The sequence below is a fragment of the Cololabis saira genome, chromosome 12 (genome assembly GCF_033807715.1).
Source record: "Cololabis saira isolate AMF1-May2022 chromosome 12, fColSai1.1, whole genome shotgun sequence".
Taxonomy (NCBI): domain Eukaryota; kingdom Metazoa; phylum Chordata; class Actinopteri; order Beloniformes; family Belonidae; genus Cololabis; species Cololabis saira.
This window is the reverse complement of record NC_084598.1, coordinates 4,071,429-4,095,880: the sequence shown is the minus strand read 5'-3', so window position 1 is coordinate 4,095,880 and position 24,452 is coordinate 4,071,429. Positions and strand designations below refer to the sequence as shown.

Genomic DNA, 24,452 nt, shown 5'->3' with positions numbered 1-24,452 from the left:
CTTGATTATCCTTGCAAAATTCCACATCCATAAATCAAAATTCTTACACAAAAAACCTTCTTTTTTTACTTTTCATTGTGAATTCAATCATTATCTGGACTGAACTCTATTAAGTTTTCTACTAATTCAAAAGCAATCAAAACCATAAATGTACGTAAATGTTTTGGCTTTCTGTTATAATTTCATCCCCCCTGGCTGGTTATAATGTGTTGTGCTTTTTGTTTTGTTTTTTATTTGAGTTGGAGTTTAGTAGGGTTATTAGGGAGGAGTGAGGTGATGAGGGATTGTTATAGGGCAATCCTTGTCTTTCTCAAAGATAATAGATAATAGGATTTAATGTGGCTATCTTATTTTACTTAGGTTTTTTTTTCTCTCTCTCTTTTCTTTCCTTTACTCCCCCCCTCCTTTACTTTTTTTTTATAATGAGTTTTACGCGCGCGTGTGAAACCTTTACGCGTGAAACCTTTACGCGCACGTATAAAACATTTAAGTGAGCACGTAAAGTTGTTTACGTGAGCACGTAAAACGTTTATGCACTCACTAAAAAGTTTCACGCGCACTCGCAAAACTTATAAGTGAACGCCTAAAAGTTGTTCTACGTGAGCGCGTAAAAACAAGTACATGGGAGTATTGCTGGAACAGGAGACCGTACAGTTGCGCCCTGCTCTGTTTATGAACGGAAATGACATTACAGGATTTGGCTGAGCTATATTTTAACCTGGGACTCCATTATAAGGACATTACCACTTTGCTTGCAAGTAAACAACTTTACGTGCTCACTTAAAGGTTTCACGCGCGCGCGTAAAACTCATTATAAAAAAAAGAAATCCGTGTCCCTTTAGGGGCTCCGTATGTCCCTGTATGGAATGGGAAAATAATTTGGATGTCTGGCCAGGTAATTGATCTATCAATAAATTGAAACACCCTGTGAAAGAGGCATCTGCAGAAGGAATCTGTTAGTGATTGTTGAATTGAAATTGGTTTAAAAAATGAATCATGACATCAGCGATCATCACTTTATAGCAGCGGTAGAGAGAGTTTTATTTAGGACAACAGCCATCAGGAGGTTGTGCTGCTGACCTTCATTTCAGTAGTTGGTCAGTCAGTTAACAGTGCTCTTTACAGGCACTTCCACTGATTATCCTCACAACAAAGGTATTCTGTCTCCGACAGATTAGGGGTGAAATAGCATGAAGGAAAGACAGGTCACAGGATCATCCAATTGTCTTAAACATCCGGTTTAGCACAGATGATTGAATGTTGACCATCATTAATTAAATGTTATTGAGAGGTCTGTCTGAGTGGTCTCTTTATTTATCTCCTGGTGTGTTGTAAAGAGTTCAATATGTTTGTGTCTGAAAGCCGTATATTTATGTTTAAAAAGTGTCAGCAATACACTATTTACCGTTCTGTCCTCTTTAGTGTCTTTTGTAGGTGTAAATGGATTCTTTAAATGTAAACATGGCATGTGTTAATGCTAATGGTATATTAGTTTATTCTGACTATAAACTCCCAGTATTTTATTTAGCAACATTAGGTGTAGAAAAAATGCTGTCAACTTGAACGTACTGACTGACCAGTGTAATCATTACAGAACATTTTTCCTCTCCGTTGATCCGTCATGGGCAAATTTCAAGATGATGGCTAAATAACACTCAAATTGGAGAAGAGGGGATGGCTCAGGGAGCATTATTTTCACCCATGGCCATTGGCTACCGCAGAATCCCCCCCTAATGCCTTTGATAATCTGTGGAATACTTAAAGAATACTGAAAGATATACGCGTTCGTTTGTCTGGTGAATCAAGAAAGACTAGTGGAAAGAATTACAGGTTAACAACTTTTAATCATGTCAAGCACAAGGTTTTTTCCGGCCGGAGGTACAGTTGTCTCCGGCCGGGGTACACTTCTTCAGACCGCGTGGGTCGGAGAGAAATGCACACCGTTTTCACGAGTCCAGTTGAATTTATACTGAAAAGGAGGATGTTCTTTGCAAGTGAATTTCATTGGTGGAGGGAGTCAGCTACGGGAAAAAACCCCCGAACTTTGTCACTTCCAGCTCTACATTTCCTTTAACTGTCTCCCATCTGAGGTGTCAAACCAGACCGCAGATCAGACCCCCCAATGCTAAACATCTGTTTCTGCCCATTGTCTTTATCTCAACAAATTGTATGTGTATTGCTAATTAATTTAATTGGAAGAGCCAGCTTCAAGGAAAGTCACCTTAAGGTGTCGCCTTTTTCCCCCGTTTCCTCTCCAACAATATGTGTATTGTATTTCACTTCTAATCTAATCTAAACCTTTTGCTCTTAATCAGAATGAGATTACTTTGAAGAGAGAGCTTAGACAGTTTTGAGCTTCGATAATTTCATTAAATCCTAACAATACTTAGAGAAAAGACCTTACACAGCAATCCAACTATTTCATACACAATCTTTGTGAAAACAAAGTGCAGTTCTCCACCGTAATAAATGATGTAAAATCGCTTAAATTGTACATTAATTCCATTTAAAAGAGGTCCAACAAAATTCTAGAGTGAATTGAAAAGCATTACATGTTTATGTTTGCCTTCATACATTGGGACACACATATTTGCACTATTTATATATATATATATATATATATATATATATATATATATATATATATATATATATATATATATATATATATGCTTTTACTTTAACTCAGTGACTTTCTATCATGTATTTTTCTGATCAACAAATACAATAAAAACGTAATTGTCATGTCAATATTATTATTGTTTTCATTATTTTAGTTTCATAGTTGGGGATATATGAAAACAGTATTTCTTCACTGGACTAGATTGCTTATATTTGGGTGTTTGAAGTGAACGGCAGCTCAAAAACTCTGTTCCAATGTCTTCTTCTTTGACATATCACAGGGCCAGGTAACAGTGTGTTCATCATGTATCTCCATCTTTATCTCAACACAGTTTCACAATAAGAAGTGATGAGCCTGGAGCTGTAACACTGGCCCCGTAGCTGAGCCCTCCATCTTAACTCAGGCTTAACTTTAGGACTTTGGTACTTTGACCATATATGACTATATATATATATATATATATATATATATATATATATATATATATATATATATATATATATATTTTATACATATATATATATATATTTATATATATATATAGTGAGGCCTGAGAGAGAGACCGGAGGGAGAGGCCAGAGAAACCGGAGAGACTGCCTGCCTGTGTCTTAGTTTAGTTATGATTTAAACTAAAAACAGATCAGACCAATCACAGTATTGTATGAACTTAAAATACACATATGTAAACTGGGACATTAAGGAAATAAGTGGAAAATGGACTATATATGATAGATAGATAATAGGATAACCTTTACGCGCACGCGTCAAACCTTTAAGTGAGCATGTAAAGTTGTTTACGTGAGCACGTAAAACGTTTATGCACTCACTAAAAGGTTTCACGCGCTCTCGCAAAACTTATAAGTGAGCGCCTAAAAGTTGTTCTACATGAGCGCGTAAAAACAAGTACATGGGAGTTTTGCTGGAACTGGAGACCAACCAGTTCCTGCCCTGTTTATGAATGGAAATGACATTACAGGATTTAGCTGAGCTATATTTTAATATGATATATGTATATATATATATATATATATATATATATATATATATATATATATATATATATATATATATATATATATATATATATATATATGATGTACTAATTATCCTGATGTTACACACTCCGTACAGAAGGTGGCGCTATGCACCTAATAACGTTGGTTGTGATCTGCCATTAAACCTAGAGAAGAAGAAGAAGAAGCGGATTGGCAGAACACCGGCGTTGGCGCATGCTCAGTGGCTGTTGTTTTGTTGACAGTACCCTTGTAGCAGCTTGAAGGCCGACTGACACAAACAGGGACATTACATAGTTTTCAGCAGCTCGTCCGGGTGCATCATGTCCGTGAAGCACGCCCTCAGCCGGGGGCTGGAGCTGGGCCGCTCGGTGCTGCAGGGGGGGCTCCTGAAGGCCGGGGGCCGCGTCGCAGCGAAGCTCCGGGCGGAGCGGCTCCGGGCCGAGCCGGCGCTGCGCACCGCCCAGCCCCGGGCTCTGCTGCCGGCCCGGTACCGCTACTACCGCACCTCGCTGCGGGGCCTGGCGGCCCAGCTGCAGTCCGCCGGGCTGTTCAGGAGGTTTGTTGGGGGGGCTCCCCGCAACAGAGCCGTGTTCCTGGCCTTCGGCCTCGGCCTGGGGCTGGTGGAGCAGCGGCTGGACGAGGAGCGGCTGGGGGCCAAGGCCTGCCAGGAGATCCAGGTGAGATCCAGGTGACCCGGGGCCAGGGGGCCCGGGGCCAGGGGACCTGGTTAATACCATGTTGGTAAAAACCTAAGACATATACCGGTATATATATATATATATATATATGCATTTTTAATATATAATATATATTTTAATATATCACATATTCATTTTATTAATGCATGTATGTATATATATATATATATATATATATATATATATATATATATATATATATATATATATATATATATATATTTTTTTTTTTTTTTTTTTTGTGTATATATATATATATATATATTTTTTTTTTGTGTATATATATTTTTTTGTGTATATATATATATATATATTAGGCTCAAAAATACTTTTTTTTACTTTATAACTTGTCTGCATATATATTAATGGTTAATACCATGTTGTTAAAAAAACCTAAGGCATATATATATGCATTTTTTATATATAATATATATCATATATATTTTAGTATTTAATACTAATTAAAATACGTTATTAGTATTTATTTTATTAATACACATATATATATATATATATATATATATATATTAGGCTCAAAAATACTTTTTTTTACTTTATAACTTGTCTGCACATATATTACTGGTTAATACCCTGTTGCTAAAAACCTAAGACATATATATATATATATATATATATATATATATATATATATATGCATTTTTAATATATAATGTATATCATATATTTATTTCATTAATATATATATATATATATATATATATATATATATATATATATATATTATTATTATTATTATTAGGCTCAGAAATAGTTAAAGAAACGCTGACTGCTGACTTTGGCCCAAATGATTTGGGATGAAACGCATAACTGACCATAGAATCTATGTGACCGGGAAGTGTTTTTTATTGAGGCCAGTGGGGTGGCCAGCAAATTTGTAGGGGGGGCCGTGGTTTTTTTTAATATTATTTTATGTACAGAACCTATCCAATGACTGACACAAAATGTGTACATAACTACGTCAATTAATCTTATTCCCATCAATCTGCAGGCAGTGTTTCAGAAGAAGAAGTTCCACAGCTCACTCAAGCCTTTCACATTTGGATATAAACTGGAGGATTATGTGATAGGAAATCAGATTGGAAAAGGCTCTAATGCAGCTGTGTACGAAGCTGCACCTCAGTTTGCCTCCTCAAAGGAAAGTGAAAGGCCGAGCCCCCTGGTGCCGGTGGAAGAGGATAAAGACGAACATGAAAGTCGGAGAGTGCGATCTTTGACGTGCTGCTCTCTGAGAAACTTCCCCCTGGCTATCAAGATGTTATGGAACTTTGGGGTAAGTCACAGCTAAACTAAAACTTTAAGAGGTCCATTTAGAGAAAATGTACTCAAGCGAAGGTCCAGAACATCATAATATATATATATATATATATATATATATATATATATATATATATTTCAAGTAGCCTCATAGTTGTATCAACATCTGCATCTGACTGTTATATTAAAAAAAGTACATATTTGCCCATTAACATGTGTAACTTGAATTATAACTTGAATTACACATATTTTTTTCTCTTAAAAATAAAATAGATTTTATTTTATTTTATTTTTCAAATGCTATCTTATTTTATTTCTCTACCAGCAGTTTGAATTTCCCCTTTTCTTTGTTAATTGTCTCAACACATTTTTATAATAAATGAATATAAACACATCTTAACAATTTAACAGTTTTGCAGTTTTTCTTTCTTCCCCTCTTATAATCTTATGCCCCCACTTTATGTCGTTCAGTGAGAGAACTGAGCTCTAATTTCTCCTGCCAGGACTTTAAATCTGGGCTGGATGGTGTCAGGTTCTCATATGCATGAGAAAGTGCTCATTGTTGAGCCTGGAAGGCTATTTAGTTTTAATTATGTTAATTGTGGAGAAAGCTGCCTCACAGCTGTATGTGGACCCAAACATGGGCTGTTTTAAGATGGTCAGTTTATTTTCTGTGACTTCAGTTCAGATTTGAGTGGATATGTTGTATGAAAAACTTTGTGTTTTGTTTCAGTGGCGTTTCACTTTCGCACTTTGAACGCCCCAGTCTCTGAACGTATGAGACATTGGTTTTGAGACCGGGGGAACTGATCAGCGCTGCGACGGGCACGAGCCAGGCGCGCTGCTCTCTGGCCGCGTCAGCCGAGTCAATTTCCGATGCTTTTGGGAAAGCCCGAACAGTCCAGTCCAGCAGACATGACAGCCCACACATTTACATGTACAATCCTTCAGCAGTAACGACGGAGCCCGCTGCCCGAGCGGCACCGACCTACCCGGCCGCGGGGACGCGTCAGGATAAATGATCACGCCGCGCTCGCTCGCTCGCTCGCTCGCTCGCTCTGGGTGCAGACCCAAGTAATCGATCCCTGATCCTGGCGGATCTAAACTTACTCTGTGCAAAATGAAGGATTTACTCTGTAAATACACACCATTTCTCTTACTATTACACGTACAGCTAGCTGAGTGTCTTCTCCTCATTTGGCCGGGAGTTGCTATGCAGTCCCGCGGCCCCCCCGGCCCACATGTACAAAACAGATTTTTTTTTGCGGCCCACTAGATGGCGATCGCGGCCCAAGTGTGGGCCGCGGCCCTATGGTTAAGAATCACTGCTGTAAGGACCAATCAGCTCCCAGAATGCTGATAGAACTGCTTTCAGAAACATCTTATGGGGCAGAATTACCAAACAGATCCAGGGAGGAAACAGAGACGGATGAAATCGTTTTCATTTTTTCACACATTCCGTTTTTATTTTTTCCATTTTTGGTCTTTTTCAGTTTTTCATTTTTGAGAATTTGGTTTTTAGCATTTTATGCAACTGTAACCCAAAGACAGTATATAAAGTAATGAAATATAGACAATTTATGCAATTATAACTGAAAACTTTAATGTTTTCATACCTTTAAACATATTTAAAGACGAAAACATGGCACAAGTTATTCTCGTTTCCAGCAAAACATTTTTTTTTTGGGCATAAACAAAAAAATACCAAAAGTTGTAATGTAATGATGAAAAAAAAATCAATCTTTAGACATACGAATCAATTTTTAGGAATTAATATGAGAATCGATTAGAATCGGAAAATCGATTTTTTTCAACACAGGCCTAGTAAGTCATCACCTGTACGTGCAGTTTCAGAGACAGCAGGAAGACAAAAAACAGTGCTGAATGATATTTTTGTACTACTTGTATGCAGGCGGGGTCATCAAGTGAGGCGATATTGAGGTCAATGTCACAGGAGCTGGTGCCGGCGGACCCGGTTGCTTTAAAGCAGGAGAAAGAGCAGATTACTCTGGATGGGTAGGTCCAGAGTCCAGCACTGATTCAAGCACAGCAAATATGTATTTGAATGTCTGTGATCTCCTCTTTTTTTTTTTCTTACATGAAGGAGTTTTGGAGTCCTTCCCAAAAGAGTGTCTGCTCACCCTAATGTGATCCGAGTTTACCGGGCCTTCACAGCAGACGTCCCGCTGCTGCCGGGGGCCCGTGAGGAGTACCCAGACGTGCTGCCGGCCCGGCTCAACCCTGACGGCCTGGGCAACAACCGCACTCTTTTCCTGGTCATGAAAAAGTGAGACACACCATATTTCATCTTTTCTGTTTTTCTTTCTTTCATGTCTCTACCTTTGTTTGATAAACCTACATAAAAAACAGCTGTTTGTGTAGTGCATTTCTAGCTATGCTTCTCATTTGACGCTTTTATACTAGTACCTACTCAGCGCAGCTCGACTCGCCTCGCCCTCGTTTGTTTTTAGACACCCAGATGAGAAGTGGGAGGTTGGATCAAAGCTGCTGTGACGTATTTGATTGTGTGATCTAAATGAAGAAGACAACAACACTAAAGATGTAGAGCCTGGAGGAGAGGATAGATCTGCTGCTGGATCTGTGGCTTGTGTTTGATATCAAGTTAAAAATGAGAGTCAGTACGTGCACATGCAGCGATTCAAACTGGTTGGAGATCATTTGCACACATCGTACTGACTTTTAAACTGCATGTGAACACCTTAAGTCAGTCAAGTAATCTGATCAGACTGGATTTCTCAACCCGCTTGCAGCACCTAGATAAGCCAGTCGCAACCGCCTTGTTAATGCCATGTGTACGGAGACATGGATATTACAGTCTGCGCATGCTCGAGAATTTCCCCCGGGTGGGGTTTTCCCCCGGGGGAGGGGATTCACCTGGAAGTGAAAGGAGACGACGCAGGACGCAACGCTGCTCAGTAGTAGCTCCCTGGGGTGTCGTCAAAATATTTCCTATTCTGACATTTCATATATATAAATACTGTATTTTCGCGACCATACGGGCGTAGCCTCAGTCTTGTGTCATATTTCTGTATTTAAAACACACACGGCGCACCGACCGAAACGGCACACACACAAGAACACACACAAGAACACACACACAAGCACAGGAGTGTGCGTATTTAAAAATACAGCGGGAGCAAAACTTTGTTTGATTGTAGGCTACTTTATTTCAGTTTTTACATTAATCAAACCCATTAAGTCTCATCCTCTGTTTCTGCATTAAAGAGCTCCGCTAAATCAGCTGTGCCAGTCCGAATTCCTCGCTGTCAGAGTCACGTTCCGTGCCGTGCGGTGCCTCGGAAATGCACGCTTTTGCAAAAGCTCGCAAAATAATCCCAGCAGACACGTTAGCCCACGCATCAACAATCAATCTGCAAACTGTGGCATAAAAAAAAACAAAATACGCCGTACCCTACGCCGTAGGCTGCGTCTATTTAACGCGGACCTAATGCCGCGTTCCATTTATCCTCGGAAGTGGGGATTTCCCAGTCCCCAGTCGGAATTTTCAACTGGAACGCCCCTCGAAGTGGGGTTTCCCACTGGGAAAGTGGGAGAGTCTTCACCACCCCCGAGTTACCATTCCAAGATGGCTGCCATTCCCAGTTCCCACTTCCGATTTCTGAGGTAAATGGAACGCGGCATAAACTCCGGAGCCGGCAGAAAGAAATCTCTAAATTTCGGAGCAAATTTCTTAACAGGCGTAGCTACAACTGTTAGATTTCATCTATTAAACCAACATCTTCCTAAATGATTTATTTCAGCCGGCGTGATTCTCAACAGAGCAGCGTCCCAGAGAGAGTTTCTCTCCCGGGGCTGTGGCAGCAGCCTGATCCGGCGGACACGTCTCTTCTCGGGCTGTGAGCTGAGGCTGCTCCCCGGGGGCGGCGGCTCTTCTCATCTCCGAAAACATCGGGTCAAATTTCTTAACAGGCGTTATTTGGATAAACTGAGCCCCGGTTGCGGATCTTAAGGTTACCTTTATACCTGAAAAAATATTAAAACTTAATAAAGTGCAATATTAACAGCGCTACAGCTGAAATTAAAACAGCTTTTGGCTCTCTGCTTCCTGATCAGGTTAGGGATGAAAACGAGGGGGAGTAGGAGAAATGGGACAGGAACCTGGGCCAAGTGCCCTAGATCTCAAGTGCCCTAAAATCTCCCCCTTCTTTTTTAGGGGTTAGGGAAGAAAAGAAGTGCGAGTGGAGAAAAGAAGGGCGAGTGAAGGAGAATTGGGATTGGCCCTTAGAATGCACTTTTTCCTTGTTGTTAAGCGGAGGTCAACCGGAAGTGGCTCTTTGTTGAAATGGTTACCATGGTTACCTCGGGTACAGCGCCACCTAGCGTCACGGAGTCAGCCATGCTCTGGTTACAGTGGTTTATTCAATCTGATTCAGTCTGATCTCAGAACAGCATGTGTGATCAGATAAGTTGATCCAATCTTCTGCATGTCATTATCTGATCAGATCTCCAACCACCTTGAATCGCTGCATGTGCACGTACTGAGTGAGAGAAGATTAAAACTGCTGCTGCTGTAGAGTCAGCTGGAGCCGTGAGCAGCTATGAAGAGACAGAGCTCCTGGTAGATCTGGTCGTTCCTTATCACCGTCTAGATCCCTTTTTAATTCTCTCCTCAGCACCAGGTTTATGAACATCTGCACCTCAGAGTTGGATCATGAAACAGACTTTTGCTGCCATTGCCTGTTGAATAAAATGAAGAAGCCGTCAGAGTCTCTTTCTCTGATTTCCTCCTCCTGACTCTGACGTCTGACTCCAACCCCCCGACCAATCGGTGGCCTGTAGTGTGATGATCAGCCGCTTAGAACCTCGGCAGAATAGTTACAGAAAAAGTATCTACTCAGAACGTTAGACCCCTAATGGAGAAGCGCAAAAGCGGGTGTAGCGAGTCGCCCTGAGTAGGTACTAGTGGAAAAGCGCCAATTGTTACTCAAAGCATGTCATTGTCTCTCCCAAAGCTATCCGTACACGCTGCGCCAGTACCTGCAGACGTGCACACCGGCCCGACGGCAGGCCTGCCTGATGGTGCTGCAGCTCCTGGAGGGCGTGGACCATCTGTGCAGGCAGGGAGTCGCTCACAGGGACCTCAAATCAGACAACGTGCTGCTGGAGTTTCACTCAGGTCTCATTTAGATGCAAATGTTGGTTACACTAAGTTTTTTTTTTTCATTGTCTGTAAGTTGTGTGACTTGATTTAGCTTTTCTTTTTGTCTTTTTCTTTTTAGCAGATGGTTGTCCCCGTTTGGTCATTGCTGATTTTGGCTGCTGTCTGTCCCAGAGTGACTCCAGTTTACAGCTGCCTTTCAGCAGCATGTGGGTCAGCAGAGGTGGAAACGCCTCCCTCATGGCCCCCGAGGTACCGTAGGCTCAGAGAGCTCGCCCTGGAGTCAGCTTGTCAGACATTTGTAGCAATGTTTCTTGCACTTAATCAAATGTGAAAAAAAAAGCCCACTAGTATTGTCAGACTCATAAATATGTAAATTGCAGAAAGCAATCAGTTTATGTGCCTTTTAGCTTTGCTCTAATTTATGGGCTCATGAAACACCAGGACAGAATAAAATCCCACTCATGTTTTTACTGTGAAGAAACTCAAATTAATTCTGGTGAGTCACATTACTCTGTTCAGTTAATAACTAACTCATAATGAGCCTCTAAATTATTTGCTCAATCCAAGATGTAGCATCATTCAGATCTACACTCAAAAAATCTTAACAAGAATATTTGTCTTATTTCTAGTTAAAATGTCTCATTTTTAGTCAAAAAATCTCATTACACAAGATGACACACAATGACAAGAGTCATTACCAGAAAAATAACTTGTTATTTGACCATTTTCACCTGTTTCAAGTACTGTAGATTTTCACTTGAAATAAGTAGAAAAAATCTGCCAATGGAACAAGATTTATCTTCTCATTACAAGCAAAAAAATCTTGAAATAAGCTAGAAATAAGACAAATATTCTTGTTAAGATTTTGAGTTTTTGCAGTGTAATTCAACCCTCTACGAACCACACATTTATGGAACCCCATTTGTCATGGCGTTGCGGATATTAGGTGGCTACTGCGATTCCAGGACACGGCGCGGTGATCGACTACAGCAAGGCGGACGCCTGGGCCGTGGGAGCCATCGCCTATGAAATACTGGGACAGCAGAACCCGTTCTACGGCGCCGTGGGACTGCAGAGCGCCAAGTACCAGGAGCAGCAGCTTCCTGCTCTGCCCTCCGGCGCTCCCGCTGATGTGCAGTTGGTGGTGCAGTTACTGCTGCGGACGGACCCCAGCAAGGTACTAGTCAATCATGGGATGTGTTTTAAAGCGGATCAGTAATCATTACATAGAATTCTTATAACATTTTATCTATTTAGCACATATTAGAAGTCAGTAATACAGTTGCCATAATAAAAAAAACAATAGACAGCATATATGCAAGGACGTCCAAAAAACCCTCTAGGGGCTTGACTAGAGGACTTCCTTAAATGAACATAAAAATGGACATTATTTATTTTTATTTATTTATTTATTCAGTTTAAGATTACAGGGGCAATGCACATTAATAAACATATCTGTAAATGTGCCAGTTTAGCCATCCTGGCTAATTTTCAACCGCAATCCCTGGGCAGGTGTGATGGCAACTACACTGTGCACTTCATAAGGGCACATAAGAACACAGAAGAGCACATAAAACACTTAATAATAAAAAAGAATAAATATGTAAAACATTAAACAAATAAAACACGCTTCATGTTATTTGAGTAGGTCACAGAGTACGGTCACACACTTGATTATCATGGACATAAATGCATATCATACGCAGCACACACACACACCACAAGCACATACACTCCTGCACACAAAGAAAAGAAAAAACTACATACCCAAAAAAATAGAAAAGACAAAGGAAAGAAAGAAAAAACTACAATACTACATAAAAACGAGGAAAAAAGACAAATGTGAGTGAGTAGAAGTTCATCATATTATTAAGCTATTGATACAGCAAAATATGTTTCACAGATTTTTTAAAATAATTCATGAGAAAGTTTGACCAGGTGTGGAGGAAGTGAATTCCACATCTTGGAACGTCTGTAAGAATCTTAAACTGAGATGGAATAGTTTGCGATTGTGGGGTCCGAAGCTGGGAGGCTTTACGGGTTGAATAATTCTGAAATTCATTGTTCGGGGAAAAGAAATTGTGAAAAAAGTTAGGAAGAGTTTTATTTAAAGAACTGCGTACAAATTAAGCAATTTCGAGGTTATTAATCTGATAGATATTAAGGATGCCAAATTTATGAAAGAAAGGTAACGAGTGACTTCTTAAAGGCGAAGAGGCAATGACTACGTTTACATGCAGTCAATAACCCTTTTCTAACCGGAATATTAGCGAATATTAGTGATTCTCACCACTTGTTTTTGCAACCTAAGGATTGGTTGTAATTTTGTTTGCCGAGTACAGGCCCAAGCAATGTTGCAGTAACTAATAAAGGGATAAATCATAGAGTAATAAAGGTTGAGTGAAACTTTTGTGTTCAGGAGATAACGGATTTTCCTAATTATTCCATAGTTTTTTGCAATTTTAGATGAAATTAGTGAAATATGAGGTTTCCATGATAGGTTTTCATCAATTATCACACCAAGAAAACAAGTCGATTTAACATTACACTGCAAAAACTCAAAATCTTAACAAGAATATTTGTCTTATTTCTAGTTAAAATGTCTAATTTTTAGTCAAAAACTCTCATTACACTTAAAACAAGAGTCATTACCAGAAAAATAACTTATTTGACAATCTTCCCCTGTTTCAAGTAAATTTTCACTTAAAAAATCTGCCAATGGAACAAGATTTATTTGCTTGTAATGAGAAGATAAATCTTGTTCCATTGGCAGATTTTTTCTACTTATTTCAAGTGAAAATCTACTTGAAACAGGTGAAAATTGCCAAATAACAAGTTTTTTTTCTGGTAATGAGTCTTGTTTTAAGTGTAATGAGAGTTTTTGACTAAAAATTAGACATTTTAACTACAAATAAGACAAATATTCTTGTTAAGATTTTGAGTTTTTGCAGTGTAGCTATTGAAACATTATCAATCATCACTTAAAAATCATTTGAATACTTGCTTTTAAGGTTTTACGATTTAAGGATTGGGACCAGTTTTATGGACGATGATCAGTACAGTTGAATCAATCACTCTTCTCACCCTGCTCTTCTCTGCAGCGCCCTAGTGCTCGCGTGGCAGCCAACATGCTGCACCTGAGCCTGTGGGGTCAGAAAGCTCTGGCCAACCAGGACAGTGCTGGCCTGAGGAAGCTGCTGGATTGGCTGCTGTGTCAGTCTGCCGTGGTTCTCCTGCGGGGCTGCGGCGGCCCCGGGGGGACCGGGGTGGAGGCGGAGCTGCAGAGGAGCTTCCTGTGCAACCTGGACCTGGAGGACCTGCTCACGGCCGTGGGCTTCCTGCTGTACGGCCGCCAGCAGCGCCAGGCCTGCATCCTGTCTGCAGAGATTCACTGAGAAACGCACAATCAGGAGCTGCTCACACATTTACTGGGAGTTTAATTAAAAAAAAACCGTCTTTTGTGATCTGTCAGACGTTCACTATGTATCTGGTGTGTTTGTAGACATAATCATAACATGCAGAGCAGACGTACAGTCCTCTCACCCTGAACATCTCTGATTTATTTTTGTTTTAACATGTCATTTATAGTCCAGGGGCCAGAGCCCAAAAGTTCACTGGTCAGCACCACTCAAGGTGACAAAACTTACTTATGATTATTGAAAAGATCCATGTCTGTAGATGATATTTTGGTATGATAACCTTCCTGAGTGGCAGCTGGATCAGAGTTATCACCTCATGAAGTTCAGAAAATTACATTTTAGATGCTGCTGCATATCCTGGTTTAGACTCATGTTCAGGAAATCTGTCAATGTTTCACTATATTGTCTTTGGTATCTTTTTAGGAATTCAGTCAAGCTAAGATGTGAATCTTTCTGACCAACATAGAGGTCACTGCAGCCCTTTAAACTATAAACCACACACATTTTTACACAATTTTCCCCTAAATGATATACTATCTTTTAGCCCTGTGTCATCTAGGAACAACAGAGACACAAAATACAAAAACTGGAATACTATATAATAAGGATTTAGGAAATGTATAATATCCCCCTACTATATTGTTGTTACCGGTCACTGTGAGCCTTAAACTAGAAGAGCATCATTAGGCTCCTATGAAACTATAACAGTCACTAGGCTGATGTCACAAACTGGTCTTTATCCTGCAAATACACGACATAAAGGAACCAGCTTAGTGTTATAAACAAGCATCTAAAATGTAATTTTCTGAAGGGGGTGGGTAACTTCATGAGCTGATAACTATGATACAGCTGCCACTCAGGAAGGGTTAAGGCTGATTTATGGTTCCGCGTTACACCAACGCAGACCCTACGACGTAGGCTCTGCATCGATTTAACGCAGAACCATAAATCAGGCTTTATCATACCAAAATATCATCTATAGACATGGATCTTTTCAAAAATGATAAGCAAGTTTGTCACCTTGAGTGCTGCTGATATCTGGTCAGGCCCATGGACTATTAGCCGCTGATGACTGTTCCAGTAACGCTGTAGTAGTTGCTGATCCTCCCACAAGTATGTGACTGTCTCCCTCAGCATCAGCTCTCAAAGGGACTCCAGAGTGTCCCCAGCTCCCACATCCACACGTAGAGAAATCGCCTCAGTATCCCTCTTTGTATTTGTCACTATGCTATTCGAAGCATTTAAATTACACAGTAACATTACGTACTACTGATAATCCTTCTATACTGTAAGGTATTTTCTTTGAAAGAGCTGACTAGTTTAAGATGTTTGCCAGGAAACGACTGTGGATGTTTCAAAGTAATGAAAATGGAAGCCAATGTAAAAAAAAAAGGTGGAGATATTGTAAAGTAAGATCGTTTATTGCACTTGTTAGGCTCTACTGTGTAGGGTGGCATTAAAGTCCAAAGGTAAAACACTTAGAATGGCAATCAAGCAGCTAACTTTAAGGTTGCAGTCACTTCTCTCTTCCATAACCTTAATGACATGAATTCCTTGGAAAAACCTCACAAAAAAATGTGTCTAGTAATTGACCGGCCCAAAGTCTTGGTTTGTTTCTTTCTGCACTTTTGTGTACTTGTTTGCACTTTTCTAGAACAATAGTAATGGGTTACTTGTGTTCGTTTGTTGCCAACTTATGATACCTATGAGCTAATATATGAATAAGGAAAAAAAGGGGTATCTACAAAGTCTAAATTTGTTTCTTTGAAAGCTAGCACGATTGACCACTTAGTAAGGACTGCAAAATAAAGCGCTGGTATATGGTTTCACACCAAAGCTCAGAGGAATTATTTTTGGATAGATATATATATATATATAGATGTATAGATTTTTCAGTGCTTCAGAATAAAAGTATCAAAGATCCATAAATGAGTTGTGCAAGTCTTGTTTATTCTGCATGAACATACATTTTCATAGAAGACTGGAAATCTCATCTTGGATTTCACATGATTTAACTGGTTTTTACATTGGGATCCCAAAATCAAACACTGGGATAGTATGATAATGATCATTTATTTTTCTCATCCATACAGATTTTATTGGTTGTATTTCTGCTTCAAAATGTCCCACTCATTATCTCTTGGGCAAAGATCAGGACTACAGACACGTCAGTCCAGCACCCTCCTCTTCATCAGTCATGTCATTGTCCTGTGTGGATGACGTGGGTTTTCTTTACCATGACTAACAAAAAACTGCCTGGATGTTACTGGAAAAGATGTCTTCAATATCTTGCTCTAAAATCTCAAAATACATTTTTGGATTAAAGCTGCTGTCACCGGCCTGTAAAATACGTTTGCCAAGGATCCCAGCTGTTGGACTGGTCGTTGATAACAGATCCATCTTACCTAGGGTTGTGAAACGGCCTTTGTAAAATGGAATCGTCCCGTATTTATAAACTAAAGTTTGCGTCCCAAATGGCATTGAGCTGTTGAGGTCATGTCATTTTGTTGTTTTACTACAACTGTAGCTACAGTCATGGCCTTTGAGACACAAATATGTAAGTTTTCTACAGACTTTCTGTTTGCACTTTTGTTATTGCACTAAAAATGTGCACTATTACAGAATGTATGTTCTGCTTTCTTTCTATTGTTTTATATTAATTTATACAATTTTAAGTTAAGCAGGACAGGTTTCTGTTTAAGAAAGATACTTATTTTATTCAGTTCATTTTGTTATTTTGTATTAAAGTGAATTGCTGGTTAATATTTTGTTTTCCATGTGTTCATGGCATTCAAAAATATGCATCTAATTCAATTCAGGTTTGAGCCAAATAGTTAGGAAGGGTCGATGAGGTGTCCCTTATTTATCTTTCAGGGAGTTGGCAACCCTAATCCCTAATCTGACACTTGTTTTACCTTGGTAATGTTCCCTCCGAGAGAAGCATGTGGCCAACATTTAGCTTCATATTTAGATAGCTTTGGGAATGTAGCTCTGAATTGTACTCGAAGGTTTCCCAATATGTTACAATCAAATGTGACCAGATCTTAGTCTCAGTCACACATCAGGGCGTCAACCCCCGGCCTACTCGCCATCAAGGGGAAAATTAATTCCCAAATGTAGCAAATATGCAAATCTGCTGCAGGCCAAGTGTCAGGGTGTGTCTGCAGCTGAGCTGTAGTAATTTAGCTGATTGATGCAGCAGGACGACGGCTCCCAGCATCACACACTTATGATATAATGAGACAATATTTACAAATTCTGATTATCAGCTTTATTTTAATGGTAAGCAAGAACAACACTTGATGAATAACACAACTTCACAAAACAAGAACTGTATTTGGAACCAATACAAACTGGCATGTTATCATCATTATTTTAGTTGAACAATTCCAAACTGTTTTTTGAAAGCCAAATGTAATTTAAAGGTAAGCAAGAACAACAGTTGATGGATAACACAACTTCACATAAGAACTTAATTTGGAACCAATACAAACTGTTATCAATATTTTAATTAAACAGTTCCAAACTGTTTTTTTAGAAATAAAACAGAACAAAATGTAAAAACACTGAGGAACACTGTGCATCCTTTAACCACCTTTAATATTCTTCTCCTTCCTCCTCTCCCTCACCCTCAATGGAGTCGACTCCGACCTCCTCGTAATCTTTCTCCAGAGCGGCCATGTCCTCCCGGGCCTCGGAGAACTCTCCCTCCTCCATCCCCTCCCCCACGTACCAGTGGACGAAGGCCCGCTTGGCGTACATCAGGTCAAACTTGTGGTCCAGGCGGGCCCAGGCCTCGGCGATGGCGGTGGTGTTGCTGAGCATGCACACGGCCCTCTGCACCTTGGCCAGGTCTCCCCCGGGGACCACGGTGGGGGGCTGGTAGTTGATGCCCACCTGGTGACAGAGAGAACAAAGAGAGGCATCAGAAGGATGAAAGCATAGACATATAAACGTAGACGCCCCATCGAGCGCTGAGCCGTACGTCAACGATGCCGCCATATTGGATGTTCAAGACTGCGCTGTAAACTAATACAAGTAAATGGACTTATTTTCATAAAGCGCCTTTCTACAAAGAAATGTATGTTTTACGTCTCATTTATTCATTCACACACGCACTAATATACTTGGGAAACAGTTAGGCACCAAATATAATATATTTAATTTTCTCAGATGGCAAAAATAAGAACTTTATTGATCCCACATAGGAGTAATTCATGTTATATCAGCTATAGAGAACAAGGTAGTGCCGAAAAACTATATATATACCCCCCTCACAAAAAGAAGAAAAATACAGAAACATATTTTCTCATCAACAAAACATATTTTACATAAACATATTTTAAAATTTTCAATTAACAAAATAACATATTTGAACAATTTTTCAGATTTTTTTCAGTTATTTTATTGTCTGAAAAATGGTTCAAATGTTATTTTATTGTCTGAAAAATGGTTAAAATGTTATTTTGTTATTTGAAAAATTTGTTTTGTTGATGAGAAAATATGTTTCTCTATTTTTCTGAGGGGATATATATTGTTTTTCGGCACTACCTTGTTCTCTATAGCTGATATAACATGAATTACTCCTATGTGGGACCAATAAAGTTCTTATTTTTGCCATATGAGCAAATTAAATATATTATATTTGGTGCCTAACAAGTATATTAGTGCGTGTGTGAATGAATAAATGAGACGTAAAACGTACATTTCTTTGTAGAAAGGCGCTTTATGAAAATAAGTCAATTTACTTGTATTAGTTTACAGTCTTGCCACATCCAATATGGTTGATGTATCGCAGCAGCGCTCAATGGGGCATCTACGTATGGATGAAAGTATGTGGAGCTGCACATCTTACTGTAGTAGTGTTACTCACCTTGAAACCAGTGGGGCACCAGTCCACGAACTGGATGCTGCGCTTGGTTTTGATGGTTGCTATGGCGGCGTTGACGTCTTTGGGCACCACGTCTCCGCGGTACAGCAGGCAGCAGGCCATGTACTTGCCGTGGCGAGGGTCGCACTTCACCATCTGGTTGGCCGGCTCGAAGCAGGCGTTGGTGATCTCAGACACCGAGAGCTGCTCGTGGTAAGCCTTCTCCGCCGAGATGACGGGGGCGTAGGTGGCCAGAGGGAAGTGGATCCGGGGATACGGCACCAGGTTGGTCTGGAACTCCGTCAGATCCACGTTGAGGGCACCGTCGAAGCGCAGGGAGGCGGTGATGGAGGACACGATCTGGCTGATGAGTCGGTTCAGGTTGGTGTAGGTGGGACGCTCGATGTCCAGGTTCCTGCGGCAGATGTCGTAGATGGCCTCGTTGTCCACCATGAAGGCACAGTCGGAGTGCTCCAGGGTGGTGTGGGTGGTCAGGATGGAGTTGTAGGGCTCCACCACCGCCGTGGACACCTGGGGGGCCGGGTAGATGGAGAACTCCAGCTTGGACTTCTTGCCGTAGTCCACGGACAGACGCTCCATCAGCAGGGAGGTGAAACCAGAGCCGGTGCCCCCGCCGAAGCTGTGGAACACCAGGAAGCCCTGGAGACCGGTGCACTGGTCCGCCTGTCCACATAACCACAGATGGAAGCCATGAAATACAGTTGTGTCATCCATCCATCCATTATCTATACCCGCTTTATCCTTTGCAGGGTCCCGGGGGATGTGGGGGATGTACCGGACATACTAACACTCACACCTACGGGCAATTTACAATCATCAATTAAATCAATTAAAGCTTTTGGTTGCTTTTGGGGTGGGGCTTTGCTGTTATGAGTTGTTTGTTTTCTTTTCTTTTTTGTATATTGTTGAGACTGATATATTCATTTATAAATGGGTATATTGTTTATTATTTATTGGATCGCCATTAGTCCTCATAAATATGAAGACTATTCTTGCTGGGGTCCACATTAAATCAAACAATTAATCAACAATACAGCATTTATACAAAGAATGACATGGATCAATTAACCTGACCATTTAACATGAATTTCTCAGTGCATATGAACATTAAATAATACTAACGGGCCTGGGAGTGGAACCGGGAACCTTCTTGCTGTGAGGCAACAGTGCTAACCACCAAGACACCCTGCTGCCGGTTATGTCATTTCATTTGATATTTTGATTACCACTTTGAAGGATTTTACCCACCAGTTTACGAATCCTGTCCAGAACCAGGTCAATGATCTCTTTACCAATGGTGTAGTGTCCGCGGGCGTAGTTGTTGGCAGCATCCTCCTTGCCGGTGATCAGCTGCTCCGGGTGGAACAGCTGGCGGTAAGTCCCAGTACGCACCTCATCTGAGAACACACATCACACAATTCAACACAAGGTCATTCAAAGTGCTTTACATCAACATTAAAAGCAGCAAGACACAATCAAACAGTAAATAACAAATAAAATGAAATAAAATGATGAGAAAAGAGGTAAAATAATAAAAAGCATAAGTAGTTAAAAAGTAAGGGCAGTAGAGTACAGCAGGTACACATCTAAGGAAGAGTATTAGGGCCAGGTAGGAGAAAAATAATATTTTAGAGGAAGATTTTTTTTTCATTATGCACTTCGAGAAAAAAGTCGAAATGTCGAGAGAAAAGTCGAAATGTCGAAATGTATTTCAACTTATTCTCGAAATTTCGACTTTATTCTTGAAATTATATTTCAACATTCTTCTCGACATTTCGACTTTTTTCTCGAAATTGTATTTCAACTTTAATCTTGACATTTCGACTTTTTTCTCCAAGTACACAATAAAAAAAATCTTCCCCTCAAATATTTTTAATACTCTTCCGTACACATCTCATTCTTAACATGGCAAGATTTACGTTTCTATGCGGTCAAAACGTACAAAGACCGGGTCAAATACAGTAGTACAAAAGTAATCTGTAACAATTTCTACGGTGAATTAAACCAATTTGACAATTCTATGCCACAATGCCTGTTTCCAGGTCTCAAATCAAAAGGCAACAGCAATATCAATCACTTCAGCGTTTTACCAATAACAGTGGGTTCCAGGTCCACGAACACGGCTCTGGGGACGTGCTTTCCAGCTCCAGTCTCGCTGAAGAAGGTGTTGAAGGAGTCGTCTCCGCCTCCAATGGCTTTGTCGCTCGGCATCTGTCCATCAGGCTGGATGCCATGTTCCAGACAGTAAAGCTCCCAGCAAGCATTGCCAATCTGGACTCCAGCCTGGCCAACGTGGATGGAGATACACTCACGCTGTGGAGAAGAGAAAGAAGATTTGGACACGTTAGCGCAGGGATCAGCAACCCGCGGCTCTTTAGCGCCGCCCTAGTGGCTCCTGGAGCTTTTTCAAAAAAGTTTGACCTTTTTTTTTCCTTTATATCTTCTTTTTTTCTTCCTTTTTAATCTCGACATTTCAATTTTTTTCTTGACATTTCAACTTTTTTTTGTTGAAATTTTGACTTTTTTCTCGACATTTCGACTTTTTTCTCGAGATTGTACTTCAACATTAATCTCGACATTTCGACTTTTGTCTCGAAATTTTGACTTTTTTCTCGACATTTCGCCTTTCGCCATTTGCCTTCATTCTAAGGCTTATACAAGCTTATACATATTTGTTTTTTGTGTTTTTGGTCCAATATGGCTCTTTCAAAATTTTGGGTTGCAGACCCCTGCGTTAGTTCATAACTTAACTAAGACACAGTGAAGCGTGTGAAGGTCAAGCCTCGTCTGTGACACGAGACAATGCAGTCTCTCCGGCCTCACTATATATATATATATATATATATATATATATATATATATATATATATATATATATATATATATATATAGTATATAAAATATATAAAACATTTATTTAGAAGTATATTAAGTTTAATATGCAGGCCTATATTTTTTTTTGATAATTTGTGGATGGAGATACACTCACGCTGTGAAGGAGACAAAAAAGACTTGGACGGATAAGAAAAGAAAAAAAAAATAACTGCAGATTTACAGTGATGAATAAAAGATATCAGGCTAAAAAAGGGTTTCATGAAATATTTATCAAGGTCAACAGTTAAACCTGTCCTATACAAGCTTTTGAGATATTCAATTAAAATGAACGGCTTCAAATTAATTCTCTGAGCCTTGTAATCAAAGGCTTTACAATTAGATGTTATATTTTCCATTCAAACATGTCTGTGTGAGGCCGGTATCTTCCAGAAACCTGTTTGTGCCGCAACATCAACCCTGGTTTGCGCATAGAGACAGGATTAACTAGGTCACACACGTTGCAGTGTGCTGGCTCTTTAAAAAGCCACATTCACAGGCCCCTCCGAGATTATGTGTCATGGCATTTCTGCTTTATCTTGTTTTATTCATGTCGCAGCAAATATAGAGGTTGGTATTAGGTAAGATAAAATAAGATGATCCTTTATTTCTCCCTCAATGGGGACATTCACTTTGTGCAGCAGCAGTTACACTTAACACACACATGCAGGGAAAGGGGAAAAAATATATAATTATAAAATATAAACAGTATATACATTGGAATGAAAAATAAAAAGGTAATGCAGTGCGGGAAAAGAAAGAAAAACAGTGCAAAAAAAAGCAGGTAGGATGTGTGTGAGGTAATAAACATTTAACATTAAAATGCATTGAATTAATATGATACATAGTTAGATAAATACTGCTTTAAGGAGCAGAAAAACAGGTTGACCATCTGGGGAGAAGGATAATAGGAATACAGCATCTAAGCTGATTTAGCCTTTAGGCGCGAAGAGGATTATGGCGAAGGGTTGCATTTATCTCTTAAATGTCCCGTTGATTTCTTTTCCGTGCAAAGCTAAAACCAGTTCTTACAGTATTTATTCTGAATATTGAAAAAAAATGCACATGCTCAACACAATGAATATATATATCAGGACATCGAAAATGCATCTTTACAGAAATCTCAAAAGAACAAACCTACTGCGCAGGTTTAAAAACAGCTGCCTAATGCTGCATAATGAACGTTAGGAATAATAAAAGGTGAACTCCAGCTTACCATGATTGCTTGCCGATATTATATAAGGTAATGAGACAAGACCGAGGAGAGCGATGTGCAGTGTGTGGGTGCTGAGGCTGCTCTGATGACGCGCCGCGCGCTGCGCCCTTGATAGCCAAGTGCGATGTGATTAACAACGGAAACGACCAATCAGCGGGCCGGACGGGATTCTAGTCTCATCCAGCAGCCAATCAGACTCCGCCCTGCAACCACACTATACCCCGTTAGAAACGTGATGATGGGCTCCAGACAAAGAGGCACAGCAAACAATAAAGATGGAAATGTATATAAAATAATAATCATCAGTACTCCAGTTGTAAAAAAAAATCAGGGGGGATGGTGGATTTTATCATATGGGGACAGATAATTTGTGCTGATTACAAATAATATAATATATTACAAATAATAGCAGTGACCAAAACACCTGCAGAAATACTGCAGGAATGACATAGCAGCAGTTAAATGCAGCCTTCTGTAAGCTTTAAATATCCACTGGGCTTACATCAAATACATCAAAACACAACAATAAAAAACACTTTTCTGAACTTATCAATATGACTCTGTCCTTCACAGGATAAGTAACATGGATCACTGCAAAAACTCACAATCTTAACAAGAATATTTGTCTTATTTCTAGTTAAAATGTCTCATTTTGGTAAAAAAAAATCTCATTACACTTAAAACAAGACTCATCACTGGAAAAAAACCCAAATTTTCACCTGTTTCAAGTAGATTTTCACTTGAAATAAGTAGAAAAATCTGTCAGTGGAACAAGATTTTTTTGCTTGTAATAAGAAGATAAATCTTGTCCCACTGGCAGATTTTTCTACTTATTTAAAGTGAAAATTTACTTGAAACAGGTGAAAATTGTCAAATAGGTTATTTTTCTGGTGTTATTCTTCTGGTGATGACTCTAAATGATAAATAATAATATTAATAAACAACTAAACCATGGATAACTTCAGCCATCATGAAATCCGTAAATACCAAACATAGTCTGTATAAAAAATATATCCTTAGTCCAACACCATTTAATCATGCTCAATTAAAAAAATATAGAAATAAATTAAATCACATTATTAGAGGAGCGAAAAAACATTACTATAATGAAGAACTCCTAAAACATAAAAATAACATGACTCTTCTATGGAGAACAATAAATAGTATTCTCAACAAAAAACAAAAATGCAAAAGTTTGCCCAAAGAATTTAAGGTTGATAGGGAGGTTATTTCTGACCCTCAAGAAATTGCCAATAGTTTTAATACTTTTTTTTCTGAAGTTGGTCCTAATTTGGCTTCC

General features: G+C 39.5%; 2 protein-coding genes across 3 annotated transcripts; one reads left to right on the top strand and one right to left on the bottom strand.

Annotated features, from left to right (window-relative positions):
- Positions 1-3,838: 3,838 nt before the first annotated feature.
- Positions 3,839-16,103, top strand: pink1 (PTEN induced kinase 1). 2 transcript variants are annotated; one of them, XM_061735200.1, is made up of 8 exons: positions 3,839-4,316; positions 5,347-5,628; positions 7,525-7,628; positions 7,717-7,899; positions 10,607-10,770; positions 10,874-11,004; positions 11,702-11,932; positions 13,857-16,103. In XM_061735200.1, the coding sequence occupies exons 1-8, from the start codon at positions 3,960-3,962 to the stop codon at positions 14,148-14,150; spliced, it is 1,746 nt and encodes a 581-aa protein (XP_061591184.1). In that variant the 5' UTR covers positions 3,839-3,959; the 3' UTR covers positions 14,151-16,103. The 2 variants fall into 2 exon arrangements, with proteins under 2 accessions (XP_061591184.1, XP_061591185.1); XM_061735201.1 differs by having other exon boundaries at positions 3,840-4,316; positions 10,877-11,004.
- Positions 16,104-17,430: 1,327 nt separating this feature from the next.
- Positions 17,431-23,236, bottom strand: LOC133456674 (tubulin alpha chain). Its single transcript, XM_061735202.1, has 5 exons — positions 23,153-23,236; positions 21,156-21,378; positions 20,314-20,462; positions 19,048-19,728; positions 17,431-18,071 (listed from the first exon to the last, which is right to left on the bottom strand). Exons 1-5 carry the CDS (start codon positions 23,153-23,155, stop codon positions 17,772-17,774), a joined length of 1,356 nt encoding a protein of 451 aa, XP_061591186.1. The 5' UTR covers positions 23,156-23,236; the 3' UTR covers positions 17,431-17,771.
- Positions 23,237-24,452: the final 1,216 nt, after the last annotated feature.